Consider the following 25,336-nt stretch of genomic DNA (forward strand, 5'->3'; position numbering starts at 1 on the left):
TGCTTGAATTTGTTGATGAAAACCATGTGTAGTACTTTATAATAATAATATTGAGGAGGTGATGTAGAGCTGGGTAATATATCGATATTATATCAATATCGTGATATGAGACTAGATATTGTCTTAGATTTTGGATATCGTAATATGGCATAAGAGTTGTCTTTTCCTGGTTTCAAAGGCTGCATTACAGTAAAGTTATGTCATTTTTTGAACTTACCAGACTGTTGTAACTGTTCTATTATTTGCCTTCACCCACTAAATTCATATTTGGCCGTGTTTAATGAGATATTCCATTCATTTGCAGTGAATCAGACATCCTTCACCATGACAAACAGTATGAGCCTTTCTACTCATCATTCGTGGCACTCTCTGCACACTACATCACCACAGTATGTGGGCAAAGTATGTATCTTTCATTTTCAAAATGCTACTGCTATTAATCCAAAACATTTAAATGTTACAGGTTGTGTTTCTTCCAACCAGCAATTCATTTTTGATCTGTCTCTCTAGTACCGAGAAATCAGCTGCTGTCGGTTGCTGCAGCGTGCAAAGTATTGATTGAATTCTCACTGCTGCGCTTGGAGAACCCAGATGAGGCATGTGCGGTATCACAGGTGAGAGAAACAAACTGCATGGGGGAATGTAATGTAGGACTGCATTCAACTGAACATTTTTGGTCAGTTTTAAGGAGAAAGGACCAGCCACAGACAAAATGTAGCAAAGCTTTTTCTGTCAGCCACTTTGTTTTTGATTATTTAAAATAGATATTAACTTGCATTTTCTCGTGATGTGTCAGTTTTCTGTTTAAAAGGACATGATTTACTGTATAAACACACAAGTTAAATGTAATAATAAATACTGTTTATTTTTCTTCAGAAACACCTGATTCTTCTAATAAAAGGTCTTTGCATTGGCTGCAGCAGACTAGATCGCACAGAAATCATTACTTTCACTGCTATGATGAAATCTGCCAAGTTGCCTCAAACCGTCAAGACCCTTTCAGATGGTAAGTGTGCCTTAAGGGAGGGAGCCGAGTTAAACAATACTTTGCGGATTAAGCACTACTAGTAGAAAACATTTTCATTTATTTAAAAAAAAAAAAAAATTAAAAACTGAGAAACTGGCCCCACTGAGGCATTTTGGACTGGGGACTTATACATTGGTATTTATTTTCTTAGTTCATTAGTTTCCTATATTGACTGGTGTAGAGAATGTTCAGTGATATTGTTGGTATTTATACATACTGGGGCTGAAACACTGATGGAATAATCCCACAGAAAAAAATCCCACAGCTTTGGTATGTGACTGATAAAAAATGTGTCCTCCTTTGTTCATTTAATAGTGGAAGATCAGAAGGAGTTGCCCAGTGCTGTGAACCCAGAACTTCGACAAAAAGAAGTACAAATGAACTTCTTTAATCAACTGACTTCAGTTTTTAACCCTGACCTTACCACCATCTTGGCCTCCCCATCAGCAGCACACATGCAGGCAAGTGTTACAGACCAGCCCTCCAGCTGCTGTAGTTGACAGCTTAAGTTAACCACAGCAACGTGTTCAATTTTCTTCTTGTAAATGTTTTTTACTGAAAATAAACTTTCTTTTAACCTGTAATATAATTTCCCTCATACAATATAACTAAAATTTTCATACGGTTGTAATGAATCATTGTGGTTATGCTTTTTTATCTCTCCAACTGTAGGCTGAGAGTGATTGCGATGACCAAACCACAGATCAAGCCATTCAGGCCAAAATGAAAAATGCCTTTGTCTCTCAGAATGTGTCAAGCTTACAGGAACTTGGTGAGTTGTTGTTGCTTTGTTGTAGGACCTTTTTGGTTTAACACTAAGTTTACAGTTATACCATAACTTGATTTAAAAGTTTTGTACTGAAACAGACACATTTGAAATCTTTCCTTTTGGCAAAGTCATATATTTTAGAAACTCCCCATTAATTGATATGCATGAACAATGCTGCGGATTTTATATATTTCAGTAAAACTACGTTGTGATTTTTTTTTCAATACAGACAATTTGGAATTTTAGGGCCTCTGATCTTTTCATGCCAAATGATTTACTATATATATATATATATATATATATATATATATATATATATATATATATATATATATATATATATATATATATATATATATGAGTGAGTGGACTTACCAGAGTGTTGGCATACGGTGGGCAGAGAACATTTATATATGTTTCTCTGTCCTGTTCTTCACATCAGTGAGGCTTTCTTCTCTTGTTGTTTCAACCAAGTGAATACATGACGAAGTGACTGGAACTATCCATCACCTCTCGCGCATGGATTCTCAACATCCCGGCTGTTGCCCGGTCTTTGAGACAACAGTTTTTTTTTTTTTAAATCACTACACGCGGTTCACAATACACGGTTAGTTAGCGTAGTTACACACACACAGTGAAATTACGTGTCCTGTTTTTATTTCACGCATACTATCTGCTGGAGTGAGTGAAGCTATGGGCTGAGCTCTGTCATCTCAGCGCTGTTTGTTTTGGAGAAGAGTTGTCGGGCAAAATGGAAGAGAGCGTGTCACGGAGGATAATGGGAGCAATGCCAGTGAAACTGTTACAGCACTTTTTTTGAAAATAGTTTAATGAGCTTAAAGTTGCACAACTGCTACTGCTGTTTTGAAAAGCTGGTTATTTATTAATTATTTAAATGTAATATTTAGTGTAGTGTGTAGTACAGAGTCTGCACTACAGAGATGTATTAATTATATATTTAAATTTGATATTTAAATATATAATTCCCCCCCCCCCCAGATGGCAAACCTACCACCTTAACTAACACATTTTCTGCGGAAAACCCTGTAATATATATATATATATATATATATATATATATATATATTTTTTTTTTTTTCTTAATTTGTATTTCCAGGTGGGTCTGAGAAGTTGCTACGTGTGTGCCTCAACCTGCCCTACTTTCTGCGCTACATCAACCGTTTCCAGGATGCTGTATCAGCCAACTCTTTCTTTATCATGCCTGCTACAGTGGCCGATGCCACTGCTGTCCGCAATGGGTAATTTATTTATTTATGTATGTATAAGGTTAAAATGTTCTAATGTCGAATTTTATAGAATATATATTGTTATATTATGATTTGTTTTAAAGGGGCAATATAATCTGTAAGTTTCTGCATGTGTATGCGATTACTAGTGTTTGGAAAGTTTTTCTCTCTCAAACATGCAGTTAACTTTCTATACTTAAAACCCATACCCAGATTTCATTCACTGGTGATAGACGTAACCATGGCTTTGGACACACTTTCCCTGCCTGTACTGGAGCCCCTGACACCAGGGAGATTACTGGATATGACCGTGCTGGCTTTGAGCTGTCTCTATGCTGGTAGGTGATAACTCTCTGTAGGTAAATTATTATACTGTCCAGTTATTCAGACTACTATAATCTCCAACAAATGAGGAATTGTAGACGGGATGGCGATACCAGTTTTGTTTTACAAACAATAGACCATGAAGCAGTGCAGCAATACGACATGTGCTTGAATGTACTAGCACCAGCTGGAACAACCACTACTACTATTCTTTCCCCTGTTTAATCAACAACTGCATGTTATAGTATTGTTGGTAAATGTAAAAAAATATATTTACTATTTTTACCCCTTTAGGTGTGAGTGTTGCCACTTGCATGGCCATTCTGCAGGTAGGTAGCGGCTTGCAGCTTCGCTCCGCCTCCACTGGGACTAAAGAGGAGGACTATGAAAATGACGCAGCCACAATTGTCCAGAAATGTGTGAGTACAACATTCTCAATGTACGCATTGCTCCCATTAGTTATGAGACATAATCTGGTGCTACATTAAAACTTTATTCACTAACTTGTATGTTGCTACTCTCAAGTTTTTACATAGGCCAGAGGCTACGTGTACTGACTTCAAATGTTGAAAAAAATTGTGGGGAGATATATTTGTGTTCTGACAGGGTCTATGTAGAGGTTATCATATATTTTGGAATTGACTCAAATCTCTCCTTGTGGTTTATTGTTATCTCTAATGACTGCCTTGCCAGCATGCATACCATAACAAGATACAGCAAATTTAAAATGGTAACAAGTACAAACTTTGTGTCGGCAACAGCTGGAGATCTATGAAATGATTGGACAAGCCATCAGCAACTCCCGCAGAGCTGGAGGAGAGGTCAGTACTAGGTTTGAATGCTAAACTAGAATAGTAAAATAATTTGATTAACTTACACTGTGCCCCTTTACTGCTTTTGAAAGTAAAGTTAAAATAAATTCTTGGTTATTCTTTTTTTAATTTGTGTACTACAGCATTATCAGAACTTCCAGCTGCTTGGAGCCTGGTGCCTTTTAAACAGCCTGTACCTGATTCTTAACCTGAGCCCCACTGCCCTGGCGGATAAAGGGAAAGAGAAGGATCCCCTGGCTGCCCTGCGTGTCCGTGATATTGCTGCTCGCACCAAGGATGGTGCAGGATCGCCTAAACTTGGTCCTGGCAAAGGGTAATTTCCAATGAATTGAATCACTGTGGCTCAGTTATGCAGTTTTTGTTTTCAGTATACAGTAAATGGTGTGGACAGTGATTACTGCAATGAAATCTCTGAAATCTTGTCCAGCATGTCAATTATAAATCACAAAGCAAGAACTGCATATTTCGAATACATTATGTTTATTTTATTGTTACATTTAGAAGAAAAAAATGTCACTCTTAAAAAAGGGTTTCATGTGCATTAATTTTTTTTGTCATTTTCTTTTTGTTGTTTTTCCTTAAGACACCAAGGGTTTGGTGTTTTGTCCGTTATCTTGGCAAACCACGCCATCAAACTTTTGACTTCGCTTTTCCAGGATCTGCAAGTTGAGGCTCTGCACCGAGTAAGTGAAGCAACAAACAAATTACACTTAATATCTATTAGGTACATTTCCATTGTGTACATGTGTCTTATTGTTGTACTTGTGTCCAGCATCACATATTGCAGCATATAAGCGCAAGTCATTGTAGCAATTGCAGACATTAACTCTAAAACATTACAATGAATGAAATGCAAATGGTCAACCTGTTCTTTGAAGAACCAAAATACTTCCTATGCCTCAGTTTGGCTGTCTACATGACTTCTCATTCTGTATGGCTTCTCAATTGTTTTGGCCATATCATGTCCCATGTTTTAGTATTAACATAAGCAAACTCTCAGGTTTGCAATCTAGTCAAACTTTATTTGACTAATTCCAGTCTTGATTTATTTACTCATTCACTCTTTACAAATCGATTTAAAAAAAATAAAAAAATAAAAAATAAATAAAAAATCAAATGAAATGGCTGTCATTGTTGTCTAACTTGATTTTAATGTATTTTTAAAATAGGGCTGTCAAAATTTGCACTCGTTTTTTTTTTTTTCTTTAATTTGGTCCCTTGCGCTTGTCTGTAGTTTGGGATATCAGGAAGCAAGCACCGCGCTGCACTCACTGGAGATTTCTCTCAGTAATCACACTTACCTCGGGGTCACAGCACATTATTTTGACCCACAGTTGGAACTTCGGTCGCATGCTTTAACTGTTATGAAGATAGGGGAGCGGCATATCGCCAACTCGTGCGTCGTGCACTTTCTGCAGGTAGCCAGACAGTGGACATTGGAAATAATGCCAGCACACTGACCACTGATAGTGCACGCAACATGATTGCAGCAGCCAGGCAACTCCCGTTGGAGCATAAGACTTGCGTCGCACATAGCCTCCACCGAGCCATCACAGTTCCTCTCGCACACATTTTTTTTGTATAACCATGTTTTGATCCCACTCAGTAGAAGGGGATTTTTTTGTGAGCCTTTATTTTCACACGTGAGGTTAAACATAATTACATTGTTACATTTAGCTGACCAATATTTTTTGAGCATACAGTACATTTGAGGTTATTCTGGAGAATATTCTAGACAATATTTGTCTTTGCTTTGGATTGTTGCAATAATAATAATAAACATTTGCATAAAGCTTCCATGGTAATAAGAGCATTAAAAACTTGAAAAATGTCCCCATTAAAGTACATTTAGAACAGAAAATGTGCGTTAACTATGGACAATAATGCGAATAATTAAATATTTTAATTGATTGGCAGCCCTAGTTTAAAATAATAATAAAAGAGGATCTAAACATGCAAGATGAACCTGAAACAAACAGATGCAAAAGGAACCTTCTATTCCTTGAAAGCCATGTTTCCTGCAGGGTTGGGCGAGTGATGGGCCTCCAGCTGAGCTCAACATCATGGCACAGAGCACTTCCATCCAGAGGGTCCAAAGGCTCATCGACTCCGTGCCCCTGACCAATCTACTCTTCACCCTTCTCTCCACTTCCTACAAAAAGGTTCAATCATTATCTATTTACATAACTGTAATTTGCATGTTGCAAGTTATGTTTATTCATTTTACCATCGCAAATACAAAAGTGCTTTTGTTGCATACTGCTTTGTTAATAAAATTGGTGTTTGATTAAAAAAAAGAAAAGAGTGTGAAACATGTAATTTTGAAAAATTTAAAACTGTGATCATCAATAATGCTGTTCTTGTTTTTGCTTCCATCAGGCTTGTGTTCTCCAACGCCAGAGGAAGGGCTCAGTCAGCAGTGATGCCAGCGCTTCCACAGATTCAAACACCTACTATGAGGATGATTTCAGCAGTACAGAGGAGGATAGCAGTCAAGGTACTTAATCATTCTGGATTCAAGCAATTATATCATCACTTTAGAAAGCCTCCTTAAAGTTGAAAGTTCATGCTAGAGTATGCACTCACTTAGCACCTTTTAGGTTTGCAAAACAAGAAAAGAAATTGTTGTCTAGACATCATTTTTATTTAAATCCTGGCACAGATGATTCAAGAAGGAAGGATTGGAGAATTAAACATTTTATTCAAACGGAGCAGAGGGCTTAGATTGACATGAGAGGGAAAAGGCAGCTGAAGTATTTAACTACACCATTCTTATTAAATAATAGGAATTTGAGATTACATATTTAAAAATGCAGTGCAGCAAAATGGGTTTCCAACAAAAAGAAGATGGGGATATTGGGGTATAAAGTGAAATACAAACTTGTTACACTGTGTGAAAAGTGATTATTTAGTTAAAATTGGCACCTTTATTTAGTAGTAATCAATAATGCAAGGATTACAAACTGTTTATAGATCCAAATATGTCTCATTATCAATGTTAAAAATGTTAGGGATGCACAATATATCAAAGTGAGAAAATTGTTGTTATTGTTCAGATAATGGAATTTCAGCCGATAATTAAGTCAGATGTCAAGACGGCACTCGAAACCTGGTTCTGAATGGTGATTTTTGCCTCTCTTTCTTTCTCTCCTCTGCTCTCTGTTGTGCTGCCTGTTTACATGAGCTCCCCTCATACACACAAAGCTGACGGCAGAACAGAGAGGATCACTAATACATTTGATGTAGAAAAAACTGTTAGGAAGAATAACATGTCTATGTACCTTTTTTTTTAAATTAAGGTATGATCTGGGCATCGTGTAACCGTAGGTGTGATGGAGGCACACTTTTGCACTCATCACTTAAAAGTAAACTTGTCCAACAAAATTGGCCAACAAGCCAATATTGGCTTTTGTGTAATGCCTTCAAGGTATGCCTCAGATTTTTCTTAATGACAGTGTGCAGGTGCTGAAAGCAGAGTCATGTTTGTGTTTGATCTCTGAGCTAGTGTCAGTGCTGAGCTGTATCAGTGAAGCAGTGAAAAAGGGGTGCTGTCAGTGGATCAGTCAGTCAGGTTATGGCAGCAGTGAGAAGGGTAAACACATACATGCACACAGTAATGTCATTTACATTTTTGTCCCTTCACACAATGTGACAGTGTAGTTGACAGTGTCTACTATTTCAGCAGAGAGAAGACAGGAGAAGACAAGTGCAGCTTGTGTCTCAGGTCAGCAGTTTTCTGTCCTCAGGTCAAAGACTTGGTGTCCACTTCACTGTCCTAGATTCATTTTGTTATTGTATGTGCTGCAATTTGAGCTGTGAGCTGTTGCCCTAATAGCTTAGAAAATGACAGAGCCACAGATGAAGAGCCTTTAGCAAAACAGTGCCTAGTTTGAAAGTTGCTTTCCACTGAAATTGACATGTCAATGACAGTGTATCATCAAAGAGATTCATCTGTGGCTCAGTGTGGTTCAAAGGATAATACCAGCAGTGTTGACATGTGGGCGCTCATTGTTTTTGCAAGCATTAAAAACCTTAGATTAGAGCTGGGTGATGAATGGAAAAGTTACTGATACCGACAATTACAGTAACTGACCGACTAAATTTCGCTCCTCCTGGTATGTTGAGTAAAAGTTTGTCTGAGATGCTTTCAAGAGCGGTGTCCTAAAAACACAACATCACCCTTTTGGTCATCCAGTCTGTGCCCCTGCCTCGTCCTGCCATAATTTAATGCTGACTTGTATTTGTCAGACAGATCAAAGTTAAACTTTACATTTAATAATTTATCAATACTGAGAAAAATATTTAAAATTATTGTGATATAGATTTTGTGGTAATATTACCTAGCCCTATCGCAGATCTTATTCGTTTTTTTATTTGATCATCATATTCTTCCTACTTGTCATAGCATTACTCATTGGAAAATGTCCCAAGTACAAAAATAATGTAGGACCCATGTCAAAACAGTGGTATCATTTTTGAATACGATAAATTCAAGTATGCTTTTAAACTATGGGCTTAAACACACTATGCTACTTCTTGCTGTCACCTGAAACGTTTTGTATGTTGCATGCAGATGTGAATATTAACTTAAAGGACAAATCAGGCGCAAAATGAACCTAGGGGTTAATTACTTATGTGTACCGAGTCGACCGTTCTCTGGGATTTCTTTTCATGCTAATCGAATGTGACCAGTTTCATCGCAAACTGCTAATTAGCTTATAGCGCTAGTTGTCGGGGCAGAGGGTAAAGTAAAAAGAAATAGCTATTTCTATACCACTAACAAGGCTCAAAATAGCACCACACTTGGCAAAGCAGTCACGACCAGTCGAACGGCGAACGCCGTGCAACCAGTAACCAGTAACCTAGCTCAAGCATGGCGTTCGTCGTTCAACTGGTCGTGACTGCTTTCCCAACATGGCGCCCGCATGTATACATGAACGGTACTATCTTTCTAAACTATCTTTTTAATAAACTGTCTGTACACTTACAAAGTTCTCAATGCTTCGGTTTGCATGTAGGGACTCTCATTATGCTACCGTGGAAGTGTGGTACTGTTTTGAGCCTTGTTAGTGGTATAGAAATAGCGATTTCTTTTTACTTTACCCTCTGCCTAGCATTATAAGCTAATTAGCGGTTTGCGATGAAACTGGTCACATTCGATTAGCATGAAAACATATCCCAGAGAACGGGCGACTCGGTACACATACAGTATATGTTATTAACCCCTAGGTTCATTTTGCGCTGGATTTGCTCTTCAAAGTGATGTACTTTTAACACTTAAAAGTTGTTTCTTGTTTTTGAATTAATCTTTAGATACTTCAACTGGGTACATCTGCTTTGCGATGTTTTCAAGTGTAGTGTTTCTAAAATACATTTAATTGATTCATAGCTACTGAAATCGGTATCCTAGTGGGGCCACCACTCTGAAGGATAGATGCGAGAATTCAGGGTTTTGCCAGTCGGGTGTCAATCGAAAGCAGAGACTTGGTGGACCAACCTCTGGCTATAAGAACTATATTTTAGAATGCAACCTGTGGAAGGGAAGGAGCTAGTGAGGGAGGTCGAGTGATAAACTAGATGTAGATGGGCTCCACCCTGTTCCAGTTCTGGAACAAAACCCAGGATAGTGGCAAAACTTGTTTATTTACTGGAGTTGTCCAGGGTGAGAGCTTTGAGTGGGTGTGGCTTTATAGTGATATATTTAGATCTGCCGACATGTTTTACTCTCAGATTAAGAGAGGAGCAGGGCTGCCATCTAAGTTGGATCAGGGGGCAGGTGAGGTTGCCAGACAGATGCTGTAAATCCAGTTGTTTGTGAGGGTGAACTAAGAATGTCCTGCAAAGGCCCCTGTCTGCCAGGTCTTAAAATCCTACCTCCAAAGGAATTATTCCTGTGTTCCTCTGGAGGTTGGGGTCATAAAATCAAAGTGGGCCATGATGAAATTTTCCATATCTGCGGGGCAGCTCTGAGTTATGGCTAGAAGGTAGTTGAAACTTTTTTTGACGGTAAACCAAAGAACCGGTTGTTGGACACCAGGACAGGGAAGCAGTCAAACTGAAGAAAGAGACCTTTTGGCCCTCAAAGATTTAAATGCTTTCTTTGCATAGATAAGATAAGAAGCCTTTATTGTTATTATATTACAATGAAATTGCGAGTGCCCCTCCCAGCGATGCTTAAAAGAAACTATATTGCACACATCCATTTATAAATAACATTCATTCAACAGCCAACATTCATCGTAAAACAACGGCAGGTAGTTTGTGATAATAATTTTGCACAGTTCTTAATAATATACTGTTGCACAGATCAGTACAATTATTTGTAAAAACACTAATTAAATGCAATAAGTGTGAAATATGGGGTGCAGAGGTGTGTAGATTAAGGGTCTGGATGGCCTTTGGAAAGTCTGGTGGTTTGTGTGTTTGTTTTTTGTTTTTTTTTAAACACTTTATTTGTACTTTTTCAATAGTCACATATAACAATCGTATTCTCTATTTTACAAATATCCATAGAAAAACAATCCCAACAAGAGAGAGACAAAGACAGACCAAACCCAAAATCAACCTGACAGACTTGTCGGTGGTTTGTGTTCTGATGGACCTGTAACGTCTCCCTGAGGGCAGGAGATCTGAGAGATTGTGGCCAGGGGGAGAAAGGTCTTTTAACAATGTTTTTTTCTCCGGAAAGGTAGCAGTTGTTTGCAGTGTCCTATAGTGAGGGCAGCCAATAATTTTTTTTGTGCGGTGTTGATGACCCTCTGCAGTGCTTTTTTGTCTGCTACTGAGCAGCCAGCATACCACACCGTGAGGCAGTATGTTATGACGCTCTCTGTTGCAGAGTGGTAGAAGGCTGCCAGCAGCTTTACACATGAGTTGTTTCTCCTCAGAACTTGCAGGAAGTGCAGACCCTGCTGTGCCTTTTTGAGAGCAGCTGTGGTGTTGGTAGAACATAAGAGGTTGTCTGATATGTGGATTCCAAGGAATTTAAAACTGGGAACTCCTTCTACACAGTCTCCATTTATGAAGATGGGAGTGGGGTCAGCTCTGCACTTCCTGAAGTCTAGGATGACTTCTTTTTTTTGTATTTTGTGTCAGGTTGTTGTTGGAACACCACACCGACAGTTTCTGGCCCTCGCCTCGGTAGGCGGACTCATCCTCCTGAGATGTGTCCCTCCGCTGTCGTGTCATCCGCAAATTTAATAACAGAGTTGGAGGCATGGATTGGTGTGCAATCGTGTATAAAGTGAATACAGTAGTGGGCTCAGCACACAGCCTTGTGGGGAGCCAGTGTTGAGTGTGAGGCTGGAGGAGAGGTGGGGGCCAAGCTTGACAGACTGGGGGCCGTTTGTGAGGCTCTTAAATAAGAAAGTTCTATTTAAATTCCAGTATTCATTACATATATCACATTTTTTCTCCAGAGTTAATTTAGTTATCATTGCTGAAGGTAACAGACTGAATATTAATTTGGTGAAATTGTTTTTTGCATAGGTTCAGAGCAAATAAAGGGATTTACAATAAATAGTCAAAGAAATGGAATCACATTAGAATGTTGTTTTAGTGACTTTGTCATAATTTCCATACTGCTTCGAAGATTGTATTATTACACCAAGATATTAGTTAATCTAGTGCTTAAAATGTCAAGAGCTCGCAAAATTGAAACATCATATTTTAACTTGATTTAAAATGGCTATTTGTTGTAGCTGATGCATGTGTAGAGAGTTGCACGTTTCGCATCAAGTGTCAACCTGAATAGCATCGTCTGTCTCATTGTTGCCAATAGCATGTATGAACGAAGGCAGCTATGAACTCAACATTGCATGTTATTTAAATTCTCATATTTTAATGGAATTTATGAAAAGAACCCAACGTTTGATTCATTCTTAATAACGTTTTAGTTGAATGTCAAAAATTTTAGGATTCTGTTGGAGCTACCCAAATCTGAAAAGGAGTAGTGCCCATAATAATAGCAGGTTACTTGAGGAAGGATATTGTCATTATCATTTCACTACCTGTTTTAATGGCAAGTGTATTGGAGAAAAGGGGAAAGTAAATGCAATAAATGGGCTTTCTCTTGTGGTCAGTGATAACAATTACAAGTCGATGTCTTCTCAGATGAAAAATTCCGTATTCTTTTTTAAGTGGGTATTCACCAACAGGATGTCACCATATGTTCACTTTTTACTCTAGTCTTTGGCTCTTGTCCACCGCCTGCACAGTGTCATAGGTGTCATGAACTAGTTTGAAGCTTTTTACATTTTGCCTCCTGATCACACCACTACCACTTTACAAATATCTTGTAAGTCTTGGGACGTTTCTCACCTCCACTCTGAGAAATTCATATAAATGATTTGTCTTTCTCTGTAGATGATGACAGTGAACCCATCTTGGGGCTTTGGTTTGAAGAGACAATTTCACCCACCAAAGACAAAGTCGCTCCCCCACCCCCTCCACCCCCCCCACCTCTGGAGACCTCTCCCAGACTGAAGAGCCCCAGCAAGCAGAATCCAAGTGAGAATGGCAACATTTTAGCTGGCCGCAAAGACCCAGAACTGGTGAGGACTGACAACATGCAGAATAATGCTCCAACATAAAGTTTGGCGTAAACGGCACATGTATTTATTTCTTATGCTAGCGTACCTGTCATTATGTCTGTACTAACAGCTTATGAAAGTTTTTTCAGTTTTAATGTGACAACTCTTAATTCTTTGTTCCTATAGTTTCTCAGTTTAGCTTCCAGCATTCTGAACTTCATCACCACCGCAATGCTCAAGTCCAGGAACAACTTCATCCGCAACTACCTGAGTGTGTCTCTTACGGAGCAGCACATGGCTACACTAGCCAGCATCATCAAAGACGTGGACAAAGATGTCAAAGGTACACCGGAAAAAATGACTGCTTATCATTAAAATTATTTAAAAATGTTACCCTAATTTCTTTTTGTTGGCTTGGTAGCTAATGAAGGTTGTAGCCCTTAATTGGTAGACAACAATGCATGCCTAATAGGATTAATGCATTTTGTTCTTTTCAGGCTCCTCAGATGAAGTGTTTTCTTTAGCTCTGTATCACTTCAACCACACACTGGTAACATCAGATCTTCCATCCCCGGCCCTGCAGGTAAGAATCATTTTTTTGTTATGCCAGTATGTTGTTCACCAGCACCAAAAATCTCTGTGAGCAACTTATATTAACGAGCCTATTATTCATGAATTGTTTATTCAATGTCACAAACGTATTATTGTATCTCTTGTAATTCCCAGAGCACCCTTCTTCAGCAGTTAGGTGTTGCGCCCTTTTCAGAGGGTCCCTGGCCTCTGTACATTCACCCTCAGTCACTATCCGTGCTCTCCAGACTTCTTCTCATATGGCAGCACAAAGCAAGTGTGCAAGGGGAGCCAGATGTACCTGAGTGTATGAAGGTCTGGGAAAGGTATGACAACCATTGCAAATCTCATCTGGCTTATTTGTACAATGGACTGGTTTAAATTGTCCCTTGATGCTGCCACCCGAACACATTGGATATCAGTTAGTTACACACTGTTGTACGCTTTGAGTGAAAATAATGGCAGTATTTGTTTTATTAGTTTTTCTACCTTTCTTCTCCTTCTCTAATAGATTTTTGGGAACTTTGAAGCAGCACACTATCCAGAGTTCTGTGCCTGGAGAAGACGACCTTAATGTAGAGCACCTCCAGCTCCTGCTGCTCCTCTTCCACAATCTGTCAGAACGTGGTCGGCGGTCAGTCCTGACCCTGGTCACCCAAGCCATCACTGAAGTGGCTCAGAGCAAAGAGTCACAGCTGAAGGCAGTGCCCCTCAACCTGGCCCGCCTGTGTCTGGTTTTTGACTACCTGCTGCGCCACTACTCCAAGGCACCCTTGTACCTTTTTGAACAGGTTTGAACTGCTTTTTTTAATGGTGCTTGTTTTGTCCTGATGCTAAATTGCACATATTAGGTGTAGTTCTATTTAATTTGTATATTTGTTAATTTATTTTTTACCTTTCAACTAAAATACAGTCCAGCAAATGCATTCATTTAGTAATTCACCAATCCAGAGCACCCTTAAAGATCCCATCCTGAATATCACATAAGGCTCCTTTGGGTATAAGAATATCTTCACACACTTTTCAAGTGAGTTCTTTTGGAATAGCTATTTGCTTGCACACCTTGATAATACCACAGATTCACATATTTCTATGGTTTCAAGATTCGGGTAAATATTTTTTTTTTTTTAGTTATTTTGATTCAATTGCCCCACCTATAGGAGTAACATGACAGCCAAACAAAGTGGTAGTATAAATCATCTTTATTCTAATGCTGAATCTTTGAACAAATGTGTGTGTAGCACTGTGATGAAAGGATATTTAGCTTATCTCTATCATGAATATTATTTATAGGTGCAGTATAACCTCCTGACCCCACCATCCACCGGGCCGAGTTCTGTTCAGGAAGGTGGCAAACGCAGCGGCCTCCCACTTTACTATGGATTCAAAGAGGTGGAGGAGAACTGGGCCAAACACTGTTCAGCAGGTAGGACCTATGAAGAAAAAGACAGGACAATAGGTACACAAATTAACTAGTTGATTGGACTGTCTTTTTCATATTTATTTTTAGCATAAACAAAAATTATCTGTGCACAGGTTGTCTAATCGCCATCTAACTCACTGGTGGTTGTTTCAAGTAGGGGTGTAACGTTACATCGATCTGGATTCAATCCTCAACGATCCAATATTATCGATACATCTTTAAGATGCACCTTTATTTATAATTCCCACTTTATATTTATTCTTTTTTATTAAAACGAGTTGTTTTCAATTTAAATTTCTGGAAGAGCTTAGTAATGAAATTGTCAAATCATATTTGAGTTGCTTTTTGTAAATGCATACAAATGTAACTGAAGTCTTGTATTGGTCGCAAGCCCCTGAATGGAATGGAATCGAAATTGTATCGTGGCAGACTTCGTGATATCAGTAAATATTGTATCGTTGTCTAAAGAATCAATATAATATCGTATCGTGGTAAAACGTGTGCTTTACACCCCTAATTCCAAGTATTCACATTGGTGGCATTGATATCTCAAGTTACGTCTTATTTCATTGCTTATTTCCTCTCAAGCCATTTACTGAAGTTTATTGAGTGTATTTTGGGTCTTATAAAACCTTTATCCCGTGCCATTATGTTGAACTAACTGGGTAACTATTACTGTTCCTGCGTCTGCCATCGTTGGCTGAACAATGTTGTTTGTGCGAGGTATGGGCTCGATAAAGACCAAAATTAAACAAGAAAGTGGAAGTTAAAACGAGTTTAATAAGCAAAAATTAAAAGAATTATATAGAACCTCAGCAACTTTCACAAAGGTATTCCATTTAGTCTGTGTTCTTGTGTCTTATTTGTAAAGACAACATGGCAATGGTGGTACTAGATGAGAAAATAATATTCTATTTTCATGCATTTCATCCTTTCTTAGATTCAAATGTTCAGCCCAAATTCTACTGTGTTCTGTCCCCTGAGGCATCTGAAGATGATATCACCAGACTGGACAGCAAGGTGAGACTTTGACCTCTAATAGATGAATTAATAGGTAAATAAGAGAGAAAAATGCTCACTGTATTAAAACATAACTCTTTTTTTGTGGTAGGTCTTTCCAAAGCTGTTCAATGGAGCAGTTAAATATGATCAACTGTATGCGTGGCTCATCTCACTCCTGCTGGCAGGCTCTCAGTTTGACACAGCAAGAAGACAGGAGAACAAGCCAGTCACTCCTATGGTGAGAACACACCTCATGAACAAAACCATGAACTGTGGAAAAAGGGTAAACAAGGCCTTGATGCCGGTGACATCACAGGATGGCTCAAACTGCAGTAAGCACCTGTTGCCTGCAGTGCTTTAAGATACCAGCTCTTTGGGGCTCCACCTTTTTAATTATCATTCACTTAGAATATTTGAAATTGAGTCAGTGCAGTTGCTTACCTCCATGACCAAGTCTGCTCTTCCTTAATGTGCTTCAAATAAAAGCCTTCCAGTTGTTTTGATTTTGAAAGCCATTTAATGTGAAGCATCACCATAGTAACTTAAAAACAACATCCTTCAGCCCTGACATCAACTGAGTGCGGATTAGAAAACGGTTAATGTTTGTTTGTCACCCTGCACAGGAGGCATGCTCCCTTCAGTACTACTTCCTGATACTGTGGAGGATCCTGGGTGTTTTACCACCCTCAAAAGCCTACATGGAGCAGCTAAAGACTGGCTGCACCGATCCCAGTGAGAGTGACATCCTGCACACCCTGCGATGGTCCTCACGTCTCCGGGTGTCTACCTACGTAAATTGGATCAAGGTCTGTTCACACCTGAAATCCTACAGAATTCTAATTAGCATGATAGATGCCAAAAAATAAAAGAATTACTTCGAAAATATTACATTTGACTTTGTTTTGCAAATCTAATAGGTTAATCATCACTTTACTCAATCTACTCATAATTGTTTTACATATTCAAACAAATCTGTTGACATTGGATGCTGCTGATTAGCATTAATAAAAGGACTGACGACTTGATTTCTGATTTACACAATGTACTGTACTGTGTCCTTAATCCTGTAATGTAATACATTAAGTCCTTTTTCATTATGGTTTATTTTGATGTATGTCTATGCCCATGTCATCACTACCAGGAACACTTGGTGAAGCAGGGAATGAAAGCAGACCAAGCAGCCTCTCTGGTTGAGATGACGGTTGCTAAGTGCAGCACCGTTAAATACGACGTGGAGCTAGCAGAGGAGTACATTGCCAGACAGGTAATGATTAAAACGTAATCATGTAGACCTTTGTATTGAAAGTACGTTTTGAGCACAACTGTCACTCTTTGATGACTTGTTTCGGTTGCAGATTTCCACCTTCTCCAGTGTAGACCCGAACGCCATCCTTCCACTTGATCAGTTACCCTCTCTACAAGCCATCTATACACTGGATGCAGTCATCTCTAAAGTGCAGGTTTCCCTCGATGAGCATTTGTCCAAGGTTGTCATTGAGGCAGACACCCACAAGTCATCTGAGGTCACAAAGAACCTACTGCCTGCCACACTACAGCTCGCTGATGTTTACACAGCATTTACAAGGTGAGAAAGGGATCATTCTAACTTCTGCACTTAGCTTAACACTGACCATCAGACAAGCTTGTCTAGGTCATGCATTTGGATGAGCAAGCTGGGATATAAGGATATGATTGAAATAACTGCGGGGTTTATTTAAATATTTATTTTATATATATCTTCTGGATAAAGCCAATCTCATTTTGAAAACAGAGACATTAAAACTACAGAGGACAGGACATTTTTTATTTTATTTCATCACTTCCTTTACTGTAGAGCTTTCATGCTGCCATTTTGCAAAGAGAACGGCAGTCTATTGAATTCACTAGGCCAAACAGTATTTTCCAAGAGATAAATCCAAAAAGTAAATAAGGTGTTTGTTTTACATTCATTTTACATTCACCTGTTGGTGTTTAACTGGAAACTTGCTTCAAACCTAAAAAAAATGAGGCTTAAGCTGTTAGTGATGAATCTGTTTATCCTAATAAAAGGATTAAACCAAACTTGTCATGACCAGGTCTTACTTACTAATGAACATCCCAGACGAAGGGGAGAACAAGCTCACAGATGCCAAGCTCCAAGGTTATGCTGCAGTTCTGTCTATTGGCTCCACCCGCTGCAAGGCCAACCTGCTGGGTATGTGAAATAATTACTCAAGAACAAAGTTGTGAAACGGTTCATTCACTTTGACAACTTTTTTGTACACTCAGTTTTAACCTGAACTTTTTTTACTGAAACTTCACAGGTCATAGTATTATGCAGAACCTACCATCGGCTGTACAGACAATATGTGAGACTTGGAACGGCATCCACACCAATGAATTCCCCAACATTGGCTCATGGGTACGAGGATAAAGTTGTTGCTTATGGTTCGGTTTGACTCTGTCCCTCTTTGTAAGCACTTTTATAAAGGGTAGTAGGCAATCTAATCACCATTTAGTGTGTTTTTTTTGTACCACCCACTCCTACTCCAATCCTCAAGATAAAGTCAAAATTGTACATCCTAACAAGCTGCTGACTCTGGCTAAGCTGTGTTCAGAACAATGACAGTTTTTGTTGATGTGGTTTTGTTGGTCTCTACGCAGCCTTAAGATTTTCAATGTCTTTTTATTTATTTTTAAGTCATTGTTATTTCTTTTATATGTATGTTACTTTTTTAAACTTCCAATTTTAAACATAACCAATGAATTATGTATCTAAAATGTCTACCTTATAGCATTTAATAAACAAAGATATATCCAATATAATTATAAAAAATCTTAAGGTATAGTTTTTACCCATAATGACATGTCATTAAAAAAAAAAAAAAATTGTACCAGCAAATATGAGACCGATAAGTCATGTTTTTCTTTCTCAGCGAAATGCATTTGCCAATGATACCATTCCATCAGAGAGCTACATCAGTGCCATCCAAGCAGCTCACCTGGGCACATTGAGTTGTCAGTCCTTGCCTCTGGCCTCTTCTCTTAAACACATCCTACTCTCTTTGGTTCGCCTCACTGGCGACCTCATTGTGTAAGTGCTTGTCCAATCCTATTTAAAATCTGAGTCGTTTAACATATAACAACAAGTATGTGAGAAGTCAAATGTATTCATGAAAACCTGAAAACTTCAGTTAATATTGCTGCTCGTTTGTCTCCTCAGCACAGAGGAGCTGAATCCTTCACAGGTTGTGCGCACTTTGCTGCCCCTCCTCCTGGAGAGCAGCACAGAGAGTGTGGCTGAGATCAGCAGCACCTCACTGGAGCGCATCCTCGGCCCATCAGAGTCAGACGCCTTCCTAGCCCGCATCTACGAGCGTTTGGTCACCGGGTGTTACAACATCATTGCCAATCACTCAGACCCTAACAGGTATGCCATGTGTGACATGATAAATCATTTAACCTACATTAAAAATATATTTGTTATTAACATCAAAACACTGTGTGGTGTGAAACAGGTGTTTGTAGTGTTGAACCCACAGAGAATAATGCCCCACTGTGCAGTTCTAAACAGCTTTTAGCCTATTTTAGAATATTGTCTTTGTTTACTTGCATGCACATTTATGTTTGGTTGCGTCTTACTGCTCTTATCATTCTTTGATCTCATTTTTTAGTGGTTTAGATGAGTCTGTCCTTGAGGAATGCCTACAGTACCTTGAAAAGCAGCTTGAGAGCAGTCAAGTCCGTAAGGCCATGGAAGAGTTCTTTTCATTCAGGTATTTACTCAACTGATGAAACAGGCTGCATTATTGCACATTTATACTGCTACCTTGCTTATTTTGTGCTCCTTTTTTTCCCCAGTGGTGAGCTCGTCCAGATTATGATGGCAACAGCCAACAAAAGTTTATCAGAAAAGTTCTGCAACAGGGTGCTGAAATTCTTCACCAAGCTTTTCCAGCTCAGTAAGTCTACTGTTCATTTCAATCAAGAAAAGATATCAAAAGGCTTAGGTATGCTTAGGTATCCAATGGAATGGATTTGTACGAATTATTCTCTGACCGCATGTAATGGCAAAAGTGTTAAGTGGCTATATTTGAAGGCAGAGTGAAAAGCCTGGTGTCCGAGAGGTGCGTTTGACAAAAAGACTTTGTCACCTCTGCACACCAGGCCTATTCTGATGTCGGAAAGGTGTGGGGGAGGGGTTTCAGACACTGTCCGATGGCCAACAAACACTTTGTTTGAAGCATACTGACATCTTTAAAAAAAAAAAATCAAATATGAAAACTTAAACTACAGATTCATCAGATTTTTCAATAAGCCTAAATCTAATGGTGATGTTGTCGTTCCCAGCGGAGAAGAGCCCAAACCCCAGCCTGTTGTGTCTGTGTGGCTCTCTGGCCCAGCTGGCCTGTGTGGAGCCATCTCGTCTGCAGTCCTGGCTGACTCGAATGACGGCCACCCCGCCAAAGGACTCTGAGCAGCTGGAAATAGTGCAAGAAAACCGACAGCTCCTGCAGGTGCTAACCACTCATATTGTGCGTGACAACAGCCAGGTGGGCGAAGGAGTGTGCACTGTCCTCCTCAGCACACTCATTCCCATGGCAACAGACATGCTGGCCAATGGTGATGGAACAGGCTTTCCTGAACTCATGGTCATCATGGCAACACTTGCCAGCGCAGGACAGGGGGCCGGTCACCTGCAGCTGCACAGGGCAGCTATCGACTGGCTGACCAGATGGTAAGAATTTTCACAGACATGCTGTTGCCTTATTAAATTTACATCAGGCAAGATTTATTTTTAGCATCAGTACGAGGGCTAAAGTCACCAGAAAATTGCTTGGTAAAAAGACTCAAATTACCAATAGCCGTTATCAAACAGCAATAAAATATTAAATGTATGAATATTCATTTTAAAATTAGTCAAATTTTTCTCTGCAGCAAAAAGTATTTAACACAGAAGAATGTCGTGGAAAAAGTGAGCACAAACATATCCCAAGGAAAGGTAAGTTTCTATATTAGTATAATTCACCAGTTTATAGAAGTGCCTTATTTTGACTTCATTCAGGTGTAATTCCATTTTAAACACTGGCATTAGCATTTCTGAAGGGAGTTATTAGCATTTTTAACCATTAACTGTCAAGTAATTCATATGCGCCTGTTCCTTGTTTTCAGCACGCCAGCATGCTGGAATGCTCGTGCCACATCATCTCCTACCTGGCTGATGTGATGAATGCCTTGCGGCAAAGCAGTGGCCAAGGCACCTCAGCACTGCTGATGGAGGGAGAAGAGAAGGCCATGGAAGTGGACTCGGACTGGGTGGAGGAACTTGCAGTAGAGGAGGATGATTCCCAAGCAGAGGACTCTGTGAGATCTCATCCCTTTATGTCTCCTTTTCTGTCGATCATCTTGAAACAGGGCCATGTTTTGTAAATACGCAGTTTTTTGACCTAAACATAAAATGCTATGGAATTGTTGATGTGAACACTACTGCCGATGACATTATGTATAATGTCATCTCTTAAGTTTTTTAACTAAACAGAAAAGCCAAATTATTATACAAAAAAATCCTTCTGACAAATCTCAGGAATATAGAATATAGAAAAACAACAAAATGTTGCTCCAAACCCGGTGTAAACCACTTGCCCCAGAAAGCGTCGTATTCCTTCTGCAGGTTGACTTAGAAGTAAAATACCTCTGGTTGAGGTGCATGTCTCCAAGTCCACCTCACGCACTGTCCAGTAGAACAACGATAACATAATTTTATTAAAAATATAAAGTTTTACTTTCATACTAATTTCCCAAGGCAATGTTGACCATTGTCTTTGTCCAGATACCAGGAATTCTGCTTGGGCTAAATAGAACAATACATTTTAACATGTTTGTCATTGTTTGACAGGATGAGGACTCCCTTTGCAACAAACTCTGCACCTTCACTATTACTCAGAAGGAGTTCATGAACCAGCACTGGTAAAGAGAAGTTTATTGTTCCCTGTGATTTTGGCTTTATTCTTGAATGAAACCAGGGGTTGTTTCTTCCTTTTAATCTTTTCTTTTTCTTTTTTCTTTAACCTTTATTTATACATGTAATCTCATTGAGACACAGGATCTCCATTTTAAGAGACACCTGTTTCTTGAACAAATTAATGGACTTTTTAGCAGGTCATAGGTCTTTTGGTACAAACTACAAGGCTGCGGCACCTGAAAATAGATATGTCTCCCATGAACCCTTTCATAATTTAGAATATAGAGGGCTATAAAGATCCTACATACAATAGATTTATATGAATCAAAAGTAATTGGCGTTTATTAAAAACCATGGAAACAGGACAACTTCACACCGTTGACATTACGAAGAAACGATACACACAATTATGTTCATTTGTTTGAAAATTAACAGATTATCAGTGTCTGGTTGCTAATAGTGATGTTGACTCTACTGACAATACTGATTAAACTGCTTAGTTTTGATTTCTTAACACTAACATGCCTTAATGCAACAAAAGATTTTCAGAGTCTTAACTAAAGCGTATAGCAGCATCTTGAAGGTTTTTGTTATGTGCATTCTGTCATGCACATACACAAATGAGATTTAGATATTCGTTTGTTGAAATGCCTTAATGTCCAAATATGCAGGTGACATTTTGTCATGACAAAATAGTTTATGTACTATACATAGTCTTGTCCTGTTCATTTTTATTCTGCAGGTACCACTGTCACACCTGTAAGATGGTGGATGGGGTAGGTGTGTGCACAGTGTGCGCCAAGGTCTGTCACAAAGACCATGAGATCTCCTATGCCAAATATGGCTCTTTCTTCTGTGACTGCGGTGCCAAAGAGGATGGCAGCTGCCAGGTGAGACCGAATACCTCAGGTCATCATGGAAAGAGAACAACAGCGGTAACTTTGGCTTGCAAGTCATTCCCCCATTGACTTCCATCCAGTCATTTCATTTGGTCAGGGTTATAGCTAGCCCACACACGTGGCCAGAAAGTGAGAGAAATCATGTCTGTTAACATTTTGTTTACTGAAAATTCCAGCTTTGCTAGTTAATCATAAATAATTTTTTGAATGTGCATGTGATGAACAAACCATCAACTACATTTTACCTTCTGTTTACTGTTAATTAAATTGTTAATTTAATTTGAAGTACAATAGATCTTTTGCATTATTTCTTTGTGTTTGCAATGTTTGCTTCTTTTGTGTCAGTCTTGTAATAGCAGTAGCTCATAATAGTTTAAGAAAATATAGTGAATGTATATGGTATTGCCATGCAGCAAATTCTAATTATCAATACAGTGATATCAGGAATCTTGACAATCCATGATTTTTGTTTACCTCTGGAGGCAGTTTAGATGAAGTGTACATCCATCCAACCAGCACCATCTCTCTGACCTTCCTTTTGACTAACTATATACTCCACAATGTGGAGGAGCTAGTAAAGTGAAGACAAAAGCAGGTTATCCGAATTGTAGAGAAGTTAAACAAAGAAGATGGTATATGCATGCACATATCAACAATGTTGCTGTTCTCACTGCTCTACTTTGTGTTCTACCATCCACAGGCCTTGGTCAAACGCAGTCCCAGCAGCGGCATGGGCTCCACCCTGAAAGAGTCTTCTGCCTTCCAGAGTGAGCTGCGTATGCCCGACAGTGCTATCCGCCACCAGAATGCCTCACCCTCTGACAAGGGCAAGGTCACCATCTGCGATGGCAAACCTGGTGATGAAGACAAACCTAAGAAGAGCAGTGTGTGCAAGAGCATTGAGGGCTGCCAGGAAGAGCTGGTATCACAAGTGGTGAGAGAAAATATGTTTTATCTATTCTGAGTTTGGAAGTGTCTGTCTATCATATATGTTTTTTTTTTTGCTGAAGACTTAAATGACTTGCACTCCTTAAAGCAGAGGTATTTTACATGCACTGTACATTGTGTGACTCAAGTTTTTGGCTGTCTTTCTCCACAACAGATGGGATCATCCACTGCAGCAGTCATACTAGAGATGCTCATGTTTCTCATGGAAGCCATCCAGACCAACTTCCAGCAGGCATCGGCAGTGGGAAGCAGCAGCCGGGCTCAGCAAGCACTCAATGAACTGCATACTCAGGACAAAACTGTGGAGATGACTGACCAGTTAATGGTATGAAGACCTGTTTAATTTAGAGTGGATAGAAAAACCACTTAGTTTCTTCAATTCATTTCTGTAAATCCTATCAGAAACTTCATTGTATGTAATAATATGTATGTAAATTGCTGCGCTTTTTTCTCAGGTGCCCACACTCGGCTCTCAGGAAGGGGCTTTTGAGAATGTGAGGATGAACTACAGTGGTGACCAGGGACAAACTATACGCCAACTCATTAGTGCACATGTCTTGCGTCGTGTTGCCATGTGTGTCCTGTCTTCACCCCACGGCCGCCGCCAGCACCTTGCAGTCAGCCATGAAAAGGGCAAGGTAAGCTTCACAAACCAGTAGGCTGAATCCTGTGATAATGATATTATTATAAAAATATAATTTAAAAAAAGCATGAGTGGACAATTTTATTTAGATTTAGATTTGAAATTTCCAAATGAATTTATTTCTGTGGGGATTTTGATATACCTTAATGAGTTACGTATGGAATGGTAATTCTACATGGTTGGTACCTGTTAAATTATATACCTGTTAAATTATAGCAGACATCCTTAATCATCATATCGCCCACTTAATCATCATATCATTCTTGACATTAAAAACAATGTCTGCTGTCAACATATTAATATTGTCATTTGATTTGATTTTAATATAAATTTAAATTAAAGTTGCATTTCGGCTGTTTTTTTTTTTATTTTATGTTTTATTGCGTTATATGTTATTGCTTTTGTTATAATTGTCTAAATTAGCCATCACCAGTTTGTCTTCATTGTCCGAACACCCAATAACCCCAGTTTCTCTCCATCTCCCTCTTTACAGATAACAGTTCTGCAGCTGTCCACTCTCTTGAAACAGGCTGACTCGAGCAAGAGAAAGCTAACACTGACCCGACTGGCCTCTGCTCCAGTCCCTTTCACTGTCCTCAGTCTCACAGGCAACCCTTGTAATGAGGATTACCTGGCTGTGTGCGGCCTCAAGGTCAGAAAGCCAGCTTTTTCTAAATTTAAGATTGTTCTGTTTTGGGTGTGTTTTCTAATCCCATGTGTGCAAATAAACCTATTAAAATGAAAATACTAGAGTCAACAATGTAGATATTTTTGCTTGTGAGAAAAGACCACTACCAAGTTACCCTAGATCATAATCATGGTAGAATTCAGAGTAGCTGTTGATGCTAATAGCATGCCAAGTAGCTTTAGAAGCACGTTTTATATGAATTGCTGCTATATATTGTAGGAATTTGGTATTTGACTGTTCTGTCTTTGTCGTTCTTTCATTTTTCCAAGGATTGCCATGTGCTAACTTTCAGCAGCACTGGCTCTGTGTCAGACCATTTGGTGTTGCACCCACAACTAGCAACTGGCAACTTCATCATCAAAGCTATTTGGTTACCAGGCTCACAGACTGAACTTGCTATCATCACTGCTGACTTTGTCAAGGTATATATACAGACAAAAGACATTTTGTATGCACCCTTTAATAAGAGTATTGAGCTATTATTGGTGAGC

General features: G+C 39.0%; 1 protein-coding gene across 13 annotated transcripts in view; it reads left to right on the plus strand.

The window, feature by feature from the left end:
* Positions 1–25,336, plus strand: part of ubr4 (ubiquitin protein ligase E3 component n-recognin 4) — a 65,636-nt gene that overhangs the window by 3,857 nt on the left and 36,443 nt on the right. For 6 of the 13 annotated variants that reach the window (XM_036008124.1, XM_036008128.1, XM_036008127.1 and 3 more), the window contains exons 2-43: positions 305–402; positions 511–614; positions 877–1,006; positions 1,343–1,488; positions 1,700–1,799; positions 2,914–3,055; positions 3,257–3,381; positions 3,662–3,786; positions 4,129–4,188; positions 4,323–4,513; positions 4,784–4,883; positions 6,210–6,362; positions 6,580–6,697; positions 7,706–7,792; positions 7,883–7,924; positions 12,565–12,752; positions 12,918–13,074; positions 13,229–13,314; positions 13,458–13,627; positions 13,813–14,092; positions 14,595–14,727; positions 15,665–15,744; positions 15,836–15,964; positions 16,350–16,532; positions 16,868–16,990; positions 17,082–17,311; positions 17,802–17,920; positions 18,030–18,127; positions 18,642–18,799; positions 18,929–19,135; positions 19,380–19,481; positions 19,567–19,667; positions 20,056–20,443; positions 20,644–20,707; positions 20,878–21,069; positions 21,602–21,672; positions 22,410–22,602; positions 23,267–23,500; positions 23,669–23,839; positions 23,970–24,152; positions 24,651–24,809; positions 25,115–25,267. In XM_036008124.1, coding sequence (XP_035864017.1) covers positions 305–402; positions 511–614; positions 877–1,006; positions 1,343–1,488; positions 1,700–1,799; positions 2,914–3,055; positions 3,257–3,381; positions 3,662–3,786; positions 4,129–4,188; positions 4,323–4,513; positions 4,784–4,883; positions 6,210–6,362; positions 6,580–6,697; positions 7,706–7,792; positions 7,883–7,924; positions 12,565–12,752; positions 12,918–13,074; positions 13,229–13,314; positions 13,458–13,627; positions 13,813–14,092; positions 14,595–14,727; positions 15,665–15,744; positions 15,836–15,964; positions 16,350–16,532; positions 16,868–16,990; positions 17,082–17,311; positions 17,802–17,920; positions 18,030–18,127; positions 18,642–18,799; positions 18,929–19,135; positions 19,380–19,481; positions 19,567–19,667; positions 20,056–20,443; positions 20,644–20,707; positions 20,878–21,069; positions 21,602–21,672; positions 22,410–22,602; positions 23,267–23,500; positions 23,669–23,839; positions 23,970–24,152; positions 24,651–24,809; positions 25,115–25,267 — 6,073 coding nt within the window. The remainder of the gene's footprint in view (positions 1–304; positions 403–510; positions 615–876; positions 1,007–1,342; positions 1,489–1,699; positions 1,800–2,913; positions 3,056–3,256; positions 3,382–3,661; positions 3,787–4,128; positions 4,189–4,322; positions 4,514–4,783; positions 4,884–6,209; positions 6,363–6,579; positions 6,698–7,705; positions 7,793–7,882; positions 7,925–12,564; positions 12,753–12,917; positions 13,075–13,228; positions 13,315–13,457; positions 13,628–13,812; positions 14,093–14,594; positions 14,728–15,664; positions 15,745–15,835; positions 15,965–16,349; positions 16,533–16,867; positions 16,991–17,081; positions 17,312–17,801; positions 17,921–18,029; positions 18,128–18,641; positions 18,800–18,928; positions 19,136–19,379; positions 19,482–19,566; positions 19,668–20,055; positions 20,444–20,643; positions 20,708–20,877; positions 21,070–21,601; positions 21,673–22,409; positions 22,603–23,266; positions 23,501–23,668; positions 23,840–23,969; positions 24,153–24,650; positions 24,810–25,114; positions 25,268–25,336) is intronic. The other 7 variants (XM_036008132.1, XM_036008133.1, XM_036008135.1 and 4 more) reach the window with 5 other exon arrangements.

Source organism: Sander lucioperca, chromosome 12 (assembly GCF_008315115.2).
Source record: "Sander lucioperca isolate FBNREF2018 chromosome 12, SLUC_FBN_1.2, whole genome shotgun sequence".
Taxonomy (NCBI): Eukaryota; Metazoa; Chordata; class Actinopteri; order Perciformes; family Percidae; genus Sander; species Sander lucioperca.